Here is a 15,044-nt window from a genome sequence, read left to right as displayed (position 1 = left end):
AAAGCTGGTCAGCAGAGGGAAGCATGAAGTGCTCTAGAATTTCCTGCTAGAGGGCTGCGCTGACTTTGGACTTGATAAAACACAGTGGACCAACACCAGCAGATGACATGGCTCCCCAAATCATCACGGACTGTGGAAAATTTTGCATTTCATTTGAAAATAAAGATCCCAGAGTCTGGAGGAAGAGTGGAGAGGCACAGAATTCAAGTTGCATGAGGTCCAGTGTGAAGTTTCCACAGTCAGTGATGATTTGGGGAGCCATGTCATCTTCTGGTGTTGGTCCACTGTGTTTTATCAAGTCCAAAATCAGCGCAGACCTCTACCAGGAAATTCTAGAGCACTTCATGCTTCCCTCTGCTGAAGCTTAATGGAGATACTGATTTCATTTTCCAGCAGGACTTGGCACCGCCCACACTGCCAAAACTACCAATACCTGGTTTAATGATCATGGTATTACTGTGCTTGATTGGCCAGCAAACTCACCTGACCTAGACCCCATAGAAAATCTGTGGGGTATTGTCAAGAGAAAGATGAGAGACACCAGACCCAACAATGCAGATGAGCTGAAGGCCGCTATCAAAGCAACCTGGGCTTCCATAAACCTCAGCAGTGCCACAGGCTGATCACCTCCATGCCACACCATATTGATGCAGTAATTCATGCAAAAGGAACCCCGACCAAGTATTGAGTGCATACTATACTGTACATGGACATACATTTCAGTAAGCCAACATTTCTGTATTAAAAATCCTATTTTTTATTGGTCTTGTGTAATATTCAAATTTTCTGAGATACTGAATTTTGGGTTTTCACTAGCTGTAAGCTATAATCATCAAAATTAAAAGAAAGAAATGCTTGAAATATATCACTCTGTGTGTAATGCATCTATATAATATAGGAATTTCACTTTTTGAAATTAATTACTGAAATAAATGAAATTTTTGATGATATTCTAGTTTTATGAGATGTACCTGTAGAAGAACTCTTGTACTCACCTCTCCAATGGTCCAGGCCTCCTGCATTTGCTCTATTCCAGCACTGCAGCCTCCATTAGATTCTTCAGCATTTGACACTTCCAGCCTCCGTTAGTCTTTTCAGCATTCAACACTTCCAGGAGTGTCACATGCTTGTGTCCCCTGCCATGTGGTGTGGTTCTGTAGGGGTGTGCCCCTTTATCCAGATGTAGGTGCAAGTCCCTTTAACTCGATTCCCCACAATCCTTTGGGCTCCCAGCATCCCCTGAGTTCCTGGACACGCCCAGGGAGTATAAATGCCAACTCTGCCCAGCTTCCTGTGCTCGAGAGATCCTGTCTGATGGGACAGCAGTGACTGGGCAAGTGAGCTGTCCCCAGGTGCTGGGTCCTCATTCGATCAGTCTGGTGTGTGGGCCACCAGCAGTGAGCACAAGAGCACGCAGCATCTATCCAAGCCCCAGTCAGTCACTGGAGAGGACTCTGTTACAGTCCATGTGGAGAAGCTGTCCAAGCAGTGGGTTGGTCCTATCTACGGCCCTCAGAGCCTCCTGACCAAAGTCAGCATCAGCAGCGCCTGTGTGAAGTCTGTGCCAGCAGGAAATCCCCTCAGCTCACAGTCTGCTGAATGAACGATCAATCTCTTGGAACACGTGAGAATCTTCAGATCTTTATCCTATCAGTAAACTGAACTCAGAACACTCTGCTGCCATCTAGTGGCCATTACTAGAACTGCAATAGAATTGTTTTCACATGTTTTATGAATGTTTCTCCCTTCCTCATATTGCTGTTTTGTACTGCAAACCCCTGTTCACATGATCTCCTGTGTAATCTACGTTCCACATTGTTAAGTAAAGTAGAAATTGCACATCACCACTGGTCTGATCATTTGGCTGATACCGTTACATAACAGTTCTATCACATGCTTGTGTCCCCTGCCATGTGGTGTGGTTCTATCCTCCAACCTCTACGTCACTACAGGACTCAGCAGGGAGTTGAGTGGAGGAGCTATTCTATTGACAGGCACCAGCTTTTAGGAGGACCAGCTTCCAATAATTAAACCACTGTGAAAGCCAATCATCGTGATCACTGAATAGAACTCGCCTTGTACTGTTATTCCTCTGCAAGGAGGGAAAGATTATATATTTTTTTAGGCACGTATGCTTTAGTCTCAGATACACAATTGATTGTTAATAGCAATGAACAGCAGTCTGAAGTGCTTTTACCCAGCTTAATTGGGCAAAGGCACATAAGGTGAGGAGAAAGTAGGAATAATTTGATGCATCTAAACTGTAAAAGTACTAAAAATATTCAAAGTCAAGAGGCTCTCTTATAGCACCTCCACAAGGTCACCCTTTTACCTCGTTAGCTGCCTCATTGTTTCAAAATATCTTTTCCAGTTCTGCTAATGTGGTCACTTCACTAAAGACCTGCTCCAGATACTCAAAAACATGGTCAAGTCAAGTGTGGCTTTCCTATTAACAAACCCAAGACAACTGTTCTCAACATCTCCCGCTAAACACTGTAGAGCTTGCTGAACCTAGTACAGCATAGTAGCACACAATAATCTTTCAGTTTGGTTCATTACAGAAATAATATAGCTATGAACCTGGGGATGTAGTTTTCCAGTGCATAAGATGTCAACGGTATGGTGGAAACCAATGTTCCCATAGCTGGAGTTACCACAGTAACCGTGATTTGCTGTGTTCCCTGACTTCAAATAAAGGAAAGATAAAGTTGCAAAGGCACGAAACTGAGACTTTACCTTTCAAAATAACTCCTTCTTTACAATTTAAATTAACTTTCACAAGGCTGAGTTGGTCTCTGCTTTTGAACGACATCACAGAAGTTTTTGTGAACACAACCTTTGGATTTCACAGTGCATGAAAAAGTATCTGACAATCCAAATGCTACTCAAGTTCATGGAGTTACATTATATAGAGATACAGACACTCTGTATAGCCCAGAGCACTGAATCTGCTACGTCGTACCCACAGCATAGTTGCCAACATTGAAAAAAAAATTCCTGGGACACTTTGCAGCACAGCTATCAATTACCACACCCACTTCCCTGAAGCTCCGCCCACTATGCATAATTAATCTTGCCTACTTATCAGATTATAGAGTCTACTCAATATAGAGAGAATTACAGGAAATTAAAAAGGGAATTTCAAACTTAAGGCCCCAGTAGCAGAGTTGGAATAAGTCTCCCATTCAGCTGCACTACTTCTGCGTAACATTTACGGGCAGCCCGATTAACAGGCGTTTCCAGGGACAATATAAATTACCTGGGACAGGCTTCTATTTGCAGGGACTGTCCCAGGAAAAAAGGGACAGTTGGCAAGTATGCCACAGGCCTCTGGGATATTTACTCCTTTCTTATCTATAGGCGCTTTTCCACTACATGGAACCGAACTGTTCGGCTCGCTTTTGTGCTTTTCCACTGCATGGTACCGCATGGTACCGTGTTGGAACGGTTCGGTACGGTACGGCGGCGCTTTTCCACTGCATGGAACCGAACGGTTCGGCTCGCTTTTGTGCTTTTCCACTGCATGGTATCGCATGGTACGGTGTTGGAACGGTTCGGTACGGCAGTGCTTTTCCACTACACGGAACCAAACGGTACGGCTCGCTTAAACAGTACCACCTCAGTTGTGGTTCCAAGAGGGCCGTACCGGTACCATATCCCACAATCCTTTGCATGCAGCCTTGACTGTTTGTCACTACTAGCCACTGATTGGTCAGAGAATCGTTTTTATTCCACCCACTTACTTTAGTACTACTTTAGTGGTAAAGCAAACCATATCAAACCGTACCGAACCGTTCCAACACTGTACCATGCGGTACCATGTAGTGGAAAACCAAACCGGGCCAAGCAGGGCCAAGTGGAGCCGAGGCAGTACTTGCAGTGGAAAAGTGCCATAAGGCTTTAATTACCTGGTCCTGATGCTTTCTGAGTTTTTCCACTTTGCTCCGGGTCAGCTATGTCTCAATGTACAGTACTTTGTCACTTTACTTCAGACAGCCCACTCCCTTATTAGATGTTCTGCCCACTTGACACTAGTTTTGTAGTGCCCTCTTACAATATGGCTGCTCTCTTCCTCTCAGGGTCCACCTGTCATCTGTCCTCAGCTAAATGCCTGGGCAGCCAGGATCCACTTCAAGGCCTGGTTCCTCATAGCCCGTCCCGGCTGCAGAATCAACAGGGTTTTTATACCACCCTTACCAGCCATCCATTATCCTGACTGTGCACCTGCCAGTCAGTCTTTACTGCAAACAACGGTATATTTCTATTACATATGGAAAATTAGAGATAAACCAGTGAACAAAGATTGCACATACTGCGCCACAAAAAAACAGAGTAAGGGTCCTTTCACACGGGCGCACTGCCCGATGGAGTCTGTTCTGCTCAGCGGGGGTTCGATCCGCTGATCCCCGCTGAGCAGGCGGAAGACAGCTCTGTCTCTGCTCTGTGTGCAGAGATGGAGCTGTCAGATCCCCGCTGTCCTCTATGGGGAGATCGGATGAGACGGACCCTTTCTATCCTTACAGTCCTTAAAACAGAATATTACTCACATACTATTGAGTTCATTTTGTGAGCATTCTTGTTATACCTATCTTTAGCTGTATTGGTTGTATTTAGCATGTACTAAGTGTGTTTTTGTATTACCTATGTTCAATTTCCAATGGATTAATTGTAAACTCATTAAAGAGGTTGTAAACCCTTTTCTTTTTTTCCTCTTTACCCTGAAAGACAAACACATAATGAGCTAGTATGCATCGCATACTTGCTCATTATGAAATACTTACCTTAGAATGAGCCCCCGCCGTGCCGCCTGCTTACCTGTATGACGGGCGACATGTCCAGTCGCCCGTCTTCCGGGATCGCGGCATCCGGCCATCTGATTGGCCGGAGCCACGGTGACGTCACTCCCGCGCACGAGTGGCCGTTCCTTCAGAGTGCATGCGCCAGTGACGTCATTGGATGCATCGAAGGTAAATATCTCCTAAACGGTACATGTTAAGGAGATATTTACAGTACCAATAGGTAAGCCTTATCATAGGTTTACCTATAGGTACAACTTGCCGAGGAGGGTTTACTTCCTCTTTAAAGCCCAACTCCAGGCAAAAAATTTTTTCCCACGCAGTGAGGCTGTACCCAGATTGCACGGGTCAACTGCTCATTTTGTCTAGGATTGAGGAGAAAGCTTTTCCTTCCACCGTAAAAGGGTGCTCCCCTGCGGTCTCGCGGTGGACTGTTTCTGGTCTATGGAAGCTTCATGACTTTAGGAACAGCCCACAACTCAAGACCGCTGAAGGGCGGGGGTGCTGGACTGATCAGAGGTTTAGGTAAGTATATCTCCTTTATCCTCTTTCCTAGACAAAAAAGAGCAGTGAACCCGGGCAGTGCGGGCAACAGCCCCACTGCATGGGAAAACTTTTTTTGCCCGGAGATGGGCTTTTAAAACCAATACAAAAAAATGTATAGCTAACATAAGTTGAGCCCAGCAAACCAAGCTGTTTCTGAAATTTGAACCCCAAAGTTCTGCCGTATACTCACTCTCCTGTCTGGTCACTGGCTCATAGGATAGAATGCAGTCTTCCTGTCCTCCTGTAAAGAAAAGAACAAAAAACGTTTCATTAAACAGAAAAACAAAAAGGACAAAAAGCGCGAACAAGACCGGAGAGCGTGAAAAGAGATGTTACTGATCCCACAGAGTGGATTAATCAAAGCCTGATTTATTCTTCATAAAGTAGCTGTGTTCTCTATTCTTCTATGACATAATTAATTCCTCGAAAGGCAAAATCCCGAAGAATCAATAAGATAATCTTACAATTCCTCCCCTGGAAACAGTTTCTGTTTTGTGATACAGTAAAATGAGTAACAGTTCTGAATGCATTTCTCATGCTGAGCAGCCATTCATACAGCTGAATTTATAGACAGCGCATTGTGGATCTTACCTATCAGATGTCCCCAGTCTTTGTCAGCTTCAGAGCCAAACTCATATATAACAAGTAGGAATTCATTTACAGTAAAAACTCCAACCATGATCTTTTTAAAAGTATATGTAAACCCTAAGAATAGACTGTTAGATATATATGAAACTGTTTGATTATTTGTGCTCAATGAGTGATCCCCCCCCCCCCCCCCCCAAAAAAAAAAACTGCTAATCCTACCAGAAATATTGAGCTGTACTATGTACTATTCCGTGTCATCTTAATGAATCTAATCAGCCCTCCTAGTTCTTATCTTGGAATACAGAACACTTTTCCATTGAGCTGAGGCGAGAAGGGGGTAATTCTGTAGTTTGGCAAAAGATAAGTGGGCAGGGCTGACACCATTTCTTCATATTTCAGCCTAGAAATGAAATTCTGAATTTAATTTCAGATGCCTTTGAGGCCTTTTTTTGTTTGCATTAGAGCAGGGGTGTCAAACTCCATTTCATCTCGGGCCGCATCACCATTATGGTCGCCCTCAAAGCGCCAGTTCTATCTGTAGCCCATCTCTATCAGAAGTCAAGAGCCCCTCCCTTCCTTACATCACAGTGCGTCCCCTTTTTCCATGTGCTGCTGCTGGGAAGAAGCTGTTAGCGGAGCTGGGAAGCAGGAACTGCAGGGTCTGGAGGAGGGCTGTCGGAGTCTGCTGCATGCTGAGACCAGTGGAGGCAGAGAGGAGGGAGTGCTGCTTCTAAACAGAGAGGTGCAGCATCTGTAAGAGGAGTTGTGTCCTCCTCTCTGCTGCTGAGTTTGGGGGGGGGGTTGGTCCTCTTTGCAGCTGCAAGGGGAAGCACAGGATCTGGCAGAGGAGTTCTGTCCTCTCTGCTGCCGTCTGCTGAGAGAAGGTGGGGGCAGAGATGAGGAAGATGCAGCAGCTGCAGGAGAGGTACAAGGGCCACATGAAATGGCCTGGAGGGCCTGATTCGGACCGCGGGCCTTGTTTTTGACACCTGTGCATTAGAGCTTCAATCATAATCACTGCACTCCTCCATGTGACTTTATGTCTACATTGGTAAAATATACTAATCCTAGATCCAGCAGCCCCTTCCTATACCTCTTTATCTAAGGTGCCCTTGAGAACTTAAATCCTCCAGCATCAATATTGAGTTGGCCGACCCTTTGCAGCTATAACAGCTTCAACTCTTCTGGGAAGGCTGTCCACAAGGTTTAGGAGTGTGTCTATGGGAATGTTTGACCATTCTTCCAGAAGCGCATTTGTGAGGTCAGGCACTGATGTTGGATGAGAAGGCCTGGCCCCCCAGTCCATTCTAATTCATCCTAAGAGTCGGGTTCACACTAATCCGACTCGAAGTCGCCCCGACTTCTGGCGACTAATGAAGGCGACTAACTTGCAACGACTTCTCATAATAGAAGTCAATGCAAGTGGCTCCGACTTTGCAAAAAAATAGTGCAGGAACCTTTTTCTAAGTCGGAGCGACTTGAGTAGCTCTGATTAGAACAGTTCCATTTCACAGCGTTGGAAGCTACTTGTCTGGTGACCAAGTCGCCTGACAAGTCGGATCAGTGTGAACCGGCAGTAAAGGTGTTCTATCAGGTTGAGCTCAAGACTTTGTGCTGGCCAATCAAGTTCCTCCACCCCAAACTCGCTTATCCATGTCTTTATGGACCTTGATTTGTGCACTGGTGTGCAGTCATGTTGGAACAGGAAGGGGCCGTCCCCAAACTGTTCTCACGAGGTTGGGGGCATGAAATTGACAAAAATATTAAATCAGCGCACCTGGCCAATAAAAAGTGCAGCGCTCAGATATTAAATAAAGACAAAAACTAAAAATTATAATAAAAAGTCCCAATGTGAAGTATTGTGATCATACACGAGACAAGGTAAGATGTGCTCCGTTCAGTGAATCCAACACCCGATCACACTGTCTCTTCACCTCAACATTAGCCCCTGTGTCACCAGTCGGGCTAATTAGGCTAAGGGCTGTCTCCAAAACCAACGTGGTCCTGATCCAGATGACCCTACTCATATGACCGCTGATCCTCAGACAGGGGACTCTCCAAACAGTACCAGACTGTTTACTTATGGTATATAGGCAAGCACGCTCCCATGCATAGAATTCTGCTCAACCATATAGGAAAGAAAGTCTTTTACCCCGGGATCTGCCCACAACGAGATCTCATTAAATGGATTGTGATGTCACCCACTGCAGGACAAAAGCTGAAGGAACCGGTTCCAATTTTTTTGCTACTTCATCCAAAATGGATGAAGTAGCAAAAAAATTGGAACCGGTTCCTTCAGCTTTTGTACTGCAGAGGGTGACATCACATAAATGGCCCTGGGGCAAAATGGTCCCCTGCCCCCCAGCCCAGTCTTTTCCTAAGGTAAGGTTGGAATGTTCCTCAGGTCTTTATTACTGTCTATGCTTTCCTGTCCTTTTGACACCCATTCCTCTCATTTATTTTCCTGATGTCCCCGGGATGGAGGTTCCCTTACTCTTTCTAAAACAAAAAAATTGGCAGGAGTTAGGCTTTAAAATATAATATTATTATGTAAATCATTTATGACCCTCTGCAACAACCCCATGTCAATATATAATTATCTCTCCAGTTGCCCAAATTGAAATAATTGCTGCAGGAGACTTTTCAGGACATTGGAATGTCCTTGTCCTGACATCATTTTATAAAAGTAGGTGACAATATTTCCTCCAGACCATAAACATTTTTATCTGGATCGTGGAACAATGTTTTGACCTCCAGCTCTTTGTTGCAAGGACAAGTGGTGGTTGTGAAAGGAGAGACGTTTCTACATTGGCAAGTTCTGGGTATTTTATTGTAAACATCTATGGAAGAACGAGTGAAGGACAACTAAACCTAAAAGAAAAAAGTCTGGAATTCTGCATTATATTAAATATTTACGACTAAGAAACATACTTATGAATCCTAGTGAATGAACTGCTATATGTGAAGTAACATGCAAATTTTTCTCCAAATTTCAAATGTTTGAGGGCCTATTTACAATGAGATGCATTGTGTTTATTCATGTCATACTTTGTGGCGTACTGCGTGGTTATCACAATCCATTCATTATAAATGGGCCCCCTACGGATAAAGAAAAAAAAAAACAAATTACTCTGGCTCTATTTTTTTTTTTTTTGAGCACTGCAAAGATTTGCATGGTTATTGTTCTACTAACATGCATTGGGGTGGCACTTTACCATTTGTTAACCTGAGGCAGTGAGGCAGTGGTCTCCAAACTGTGGCCCAGGACCGGATATGGTTCTTTGCTTGCCTTTATCTGGCCCTTGAAGCCTTATTCTTGCCACTGATACAAGCCACTATTTTCCCCCACTGACATCAACAGTGGGGCCATATTCCTCCCACTGACACCAATGATGGGACACTATTCCTCCCACTGACACCAATAATGGGACACTACTCCTTCCACTGATGCCAATGATAGGGCATTATTCCTTACCCTAATACAAACAATGGGGCACTATTCTTCCCACTGACACCAATAATGGAAAACTACTCCTTCCACTGATGCCAATGATAGGGCATTATTCCTTACCCTAATACCAACAATGGGGCACTACTCCTCCCACTGACACTAATAATGGAACACTACTCCTTCCACTGATGCCAATGATAGGGCATTATTCCTTACCCTAATACCAACAATGGGGCACTATTCTCCCCACTGACACCGATAATGGAACACTACTCCTTCCACTGATGCCAATGATAGGGCATTATTCCTTACCCTAATACCAACAATGGGGCACTATTCTTCCCACTGACACTAATAATGGAACACTACTCCTTACACTGATGCCAATGATAGGGCATTATTCCTTACCCTAATACCAACAATGGGGCACTACTCTTCCCACTGACACCAATAATGGAACACTACTCCTTACACTGATGCCAATGATAGGGCATTATTCCTTACCCTAATACCAACAATGGGGCACTATTCTTCCCACTGACACCAATAATGGAACACTACTCCTTCCACTGATGCCAATGATAGGGCATTATTCCTTACCCTAATACCAAAAATGGGGCACTATTCTTCCCACTGACACCAATAATGGAACACTACTCCTTCCACTGATGCCAATGATAGGGCATTATTCCTTACCCTAATACCAACAATGGAGCACTATTCCTCCCACTGACACCAATAATGGAACACTACTCCTTACACTGATGCCAATGATAGGGCACTATTCCTTACCTTGATACCAAAAATTAGTCACTATTCCTTCCACTAATACCAATGGTGGGGCACTGTTAACTCCCAATGCATATTTTACTCACACTGGTCATGGTCCAGCCCTCCAACGTTTGAAGGACAGTAAACTGGTCCTTTGCTTGGAGTTCAGGGACTCTTGCCTTAAGGTAATGGTGTCATGGGGCCCTGAGCTTGAAAGTTGTGATGTTGAAGTAAAATAGAAAAAATAAGTGACCAGGTTTATTTGTGGAAAAACCACCAGGAGTAAAAATCATTCTTCAGCTTTCTTCCACTAAAAAAAACTAAGGATGAGACTGTATTATGGTGGTTGAATTATTGGTAAAATCTCTTAGAAAAATTGTTTTTGGGACCTCAATTAAAATATGGTGACTTTTTACACCCAAAGTAGCTCTCAATTCACCCTAAATCGAATCCTTCAAATTAATCGCTAAACCATAATTTTTTTTATTTTAGTACAGCACTTAAAACGGACCTTTCACCATTTGTTGTAATTCTGGTAGATTCCAGGAGGCTGCAGAACGGTAAAAGCCAAAAAAGCAAGATTTCAACACTTATTGATCTTCAGTTTTCTGGGATGTGACACTGAATGTTCCAGGTGGCTGTGGGTGGCTTAAGGTACCACACCAGGAGGAATGAAAAAGTGGGAGGGTGGAGGAGCAATAATAAACTATATACATGTCACAAAACATGAAATTAGAGAGCTTAGTTTTGTATATTTTACCCATAAATGGTAATCAAACCACTAAATCTGTTAACTTTGATGTAACCCATAACCTGAACAAACCCCTAAAAAAGCTTACTGTTAGGATTGAGTTCACCTGCTGGTGGCACTGTGTTGCCTTGGGCTGAATGCTGCAATTCCAGTGTCCACCAGCCGGTGTCTCCCAGAAGCCAGCAGGCTTCTATGATCACTTAAACTGTGTTCAGCTGCCAGGTGGCTATTTAAGGCTGATCCTCCCTTTCCCAGGCGCGTCACTATTTTGATTGCCTCCTTGCTGCCTAACTGAGTGTCTGATCCTGATCCATCCTGTACCCCCCTTGCCTTGTTCCTGCTCTCTGCCTAGTATCCAGTCTTGCTTGCTCTCTTCCTTGCTTCCCTGTTACCCTTGTCTCTTATATTGTATATACTTGTAGATAGTTGGTTCTTTAGTTATTTTGTCTTTGGGGTTGGGTTTTGTTTGCTGGCATTTCCTTAGTTCACTATTGCTGTGTATGTTTGTTTGTGTGGTTCACTGTAATAAATCTCACTTTAAGGCTATCTATATTGTTTTGGTGTGTAGCTACATGTGTCTGGTCTCCCCTGCTGCTGCTGAACCCTGACATAATAGTGACGCCCACTACGACCAGATCAGCTACACTTTGGAGCTGGAAGCCAGTTGCTTTTGACTTCATTTTCCTGTTGTCAAGATGCTTAGAGTGCAGGTTATTAGTCGTGTGCATGCAGCAGAAGATAAAGATTTTTGTTGTTCATTGTTGCAGGCGCTGAGTCTCACTGAGGAGGAACTGTTGGGGAACATTCTGACAGCGCATGCTTTAGCTGTTGAGGGCAGATTCTCCCTTAGACAAGTTCAGCCTTTAATTCAGGTCTGTTCTGAGCTAGTATTTCAGTCGATCTCTCAGGGCCATGATGTTTTCACTCCTCCATTCACTACGTTCCAGGCTGGATTTTTGGGATGGTTGTTGAAATATTGTGCAGGTTCTTTCTTCCAGCAGTATTCAGCCTATTCACACCAGGTGTTGTTAGATTGCATTGCTGCTGTGCAGTCTTTAATGGAGCAGAGTGAGCTGGGGAAAGACAAACTAATTTTGGTTCACCCTCTGCTACAAGCTTGGTCAGAGATCCTATCCCCAGTGCTAGATGAGCCACATAAAGTTATATATGCTGAAAAAAATCAAGAATCATTTCCCCTGATACCCATAGTAACTTCTCAGGCCTCTTCCTATACTTCTTCTGTTACTCTTCCCTCTATTCTCCCCAGTACTGTTACTACCTTTTCATCAGCAGGACACTCTGGTCAGCAGAATGCAAATACTCAAGTATCCAAGCCCAAAAATAAACAGAACTTTTTCCCTGCTCTTACAACTCTGCCACTATCCATGCTGCAGCCTGCTGATGAGATCCAGTCCTCCTCCATGCTGCCGCCTGCTGATGAGATCCAGTCCTCCTCCATGCTGCCGCCCGCTGATGAGATGCAGACCTCCTCCATGCTGCCGCCCGCTGATGAGATGCAGACCTCCTCCATGCTGCCGCCCGCTGATGAGATGCAGACCTCCTCCATGCTGCCGCCCGCTGATGAGATGCAGACCTCCTCCATGCTGCCGCCCGCTGATGAGATGCAGACCTCCTCCATGCTGCCGCCCGCTGATGAGATGCAGACCTCCTCCATGCTGCCGCCCGCTGATGAGATGCAGACCTCCTCCATGCTGCCGCCCGCTGATGAGATGCAGACCTCCTCCATGCTGCCACCCGCTGATGAGATGCAGACCTCCTCCATGCTGCCGCCTGCTGATGAGACCCAGACCTCCATGCTGCCGCCTGCTGATGAGATCCAGACCTCCTCCATGCTGCCGCCTGCTGATGGTGTCCACACCTCCATGCTGCCGCCTGCTGGTGAGATCTAGTGCTCCTCCATGCTACCACCTGCCGATAGTGACCTGCCGTTTGTTGCCAAACCTGCCACGGGTGACTTGCTGGCCGCTGTCCCGCCGGACTCTGCTTATACCGGGGCCGCTGTCCCGCCGGACTCTGCTGATACCGGGGCCGCTGTCCCGCCGGACTCTGCTGATACCGGGGCCGCTGCCCAGCCGGACTCTGTCAATTCACTACTTGCTGTTAAACTGGACTCTGTTGACCGGGTTAAGCTCCCACTTGCTAATGTGTCTGAGGCTCCTGAACTTCCAGTGTTATGTGGCCCAAATGGGTTGTCTGTGTGGATTAAGATCCCTACTGTTGCTCGTTCTTTGTTCTTTTCGCAGCCAGCTGATCCTGTTATGCTAAGGCCAGGAGGTCCAGATATCCACTCTGAACATGAGAACTGCATCTGCTGTTACGGCCCCAGTAGTAGAGGTCCTATGGGAAAAGGCAGTGTTCCATATGAACTTTGTCCTGACCCAGGGGTCATCTCTGCAATCCCTGGTGCATCTGGGGACCCGAGTGGGGTAACCTATGCCCTGGGTAGACCTGAGTGGCAGGTAAAATACAGAGCAGTCTCTAACAGTGTGAGAAGAGGTCCAGTTGTGATGGGACACCCTTGTGTCAGGGTACCTGCATGGACCAGGGACTTTGGCATTAAGCATTCGGGTATCTTTCAGTGTCTCAACATTGGGACACAGGCTGCTTATAAGAATGGTAAGCCTTCGGTGTTGCGACTTCTTAGGGATCTGACCAGCAGGAAACTCAGCCAGTTTTGGGACCCCGGCGGTGTGGTTCTCAGCCAGCCTTCAGACCTTGGCAGTGGGGTAACCAGTCAGCTTGCAGACCCCAGTGGTGGAGCCTTATGGAGCGTCCGGAGGCCGCTCCTTAAGGGGGGGAATCTGTTAGGATTGAGTTCACCTGCTGGTGGCACTGTGTTGCCTTGGGCTGAATGCTGCAATTCCAGTGTCCACCAGCCGGTGTCTCCCAGAAGCCAGCAGGCTTCTATGATCACTTAAACTGTGTTCAGCTGCCAGGTGGCTATTTAAGGCTGATCCTCCCTTTCCCAGGCGCGTCACTATTTTGATTGCCTCCTTGCTGCCTAACTGAGTGTCTGATCCTGATCCATCCTGTACCCCCCTTGCCTTGTTCCTGCTCTCTGCCTAGTATCCAGTCTTGCTTGCTCTCTTCCTTGCTTCCCTGTTACCCTTGTCTCTTATATTGTATATACTTGTAGATAGTTGGTTCTTTAGTTATTTTGTCTTTGGGGTTGGGTTTTGTTTGCTGGCATTTCCTTAGTTCACTATTGCTGTGTATGTTTGTTTGTGTGGTTCACTGTAATAAATCTCACTTTAAGGCTATCTATATTGTTTTGGTGTGTAGCTACATGTGTCTGGTCTCCCCTGCTGCTGCTGAACCCTGACACTTACTGTAACCCACAAGCCAAACTCCTACAGATACTCATAAACCTTCTACAACAGCAGTCTCCAAATGGCAGCCCGGGGGCCAGATGTGGTCCTTTGCTTGCTTTTATCTGGTCCTTGGGGCACTATTTTCATCCACTAATACCAACAATTCTCCCCCATAATTCCCCCCCCACACTGACACGAATGAAGGGACAGAATTCCCCCCATGACAAGATGGGGCACAATTCCTCCCAATGACACCAACAATGGGGCCCAATGATGCCAATAATGGGGCACAAGTCCTCCAAATGACACTTTTGGTACTGAAAATTTACCCCGAGCCACACTCGGGAATACCGCTAGGAAGGTTAAGGTGAAAAACCTGCTTGGTTGCAACTGTCCCCCAGACCCCCATTATTCTTACCTGAACATTCCAGCGACGAGCACGAGCCCAGTGGCTCCAGCCACTGTCTCGGGTCCTCATTGGATAGATTGGCTCCCGCCGCTATCAATCAAATTCAGTGACACTGGAATGGGGGGCAGGGCCGAGTCCTGCTGTATATTTCTGTTTCAAACAACGCAGCAGTGGGACTCATGAGCGCGCGCCCGCGTGGGTGCCCCCATGGGAAGCAGCTCTCTTTGGGGGGGCCCAATGAAGAGGAGGAGCCAGGAGCGCTGCTGGGGCACCCCAGAAAAGGAGGATCAGGGTTGCTCTGTGCAAAACCCTTGCACAGAGCAGGTAAGTATAACATATTTGTTATTTATAAAAAAAAAAAAAAAAACGAACCTTAACAATCACTTTAAGGTCAGTGTGA

General features: G+C 45.8%; 1 protein-coding gene across 11 annotated transcripts in view; it reads right to left on the bottom strand.

Annotated features, from left to right (window-relative positions):
- Positions 1-15,044, bottom strand: part of DLG2 (discs large MAGUK scaffold protein 2) — a 2,359,657-nt gene that overhangs the window by 16,312 nt on the left and 2,328,301 nt on the right. For all 11 annotated transcript variants that reach the window (XM_082244450.1, XM_082244453.1, XM_082244456.1 and 8 more), the window contains one exon: positions 5,533-5,583. In XM_082244450.1, coding sequence (XP_082100576.1) covers positions 5,533-5,583 — 51 coding nt within the window. The remainder of the gene's footprint in view (positions 1-5,532; positions 5,584-15,044) is intronic.

This window comes from Pelophylax lessonae (genome assembly GCF_965119305.1).
Source record: "Pelophylax lessonae genome assembly, chromosome: 2".
Lineage (NCBI taxonomy): Eukaryota > Metazoa > Chordata > Amphibia > Anura > Ranidae > Pelophylax > Pelophylax lessonae.
This window is presented reverse-complemented; position numbering and strand designations above follow the sequence as displayed.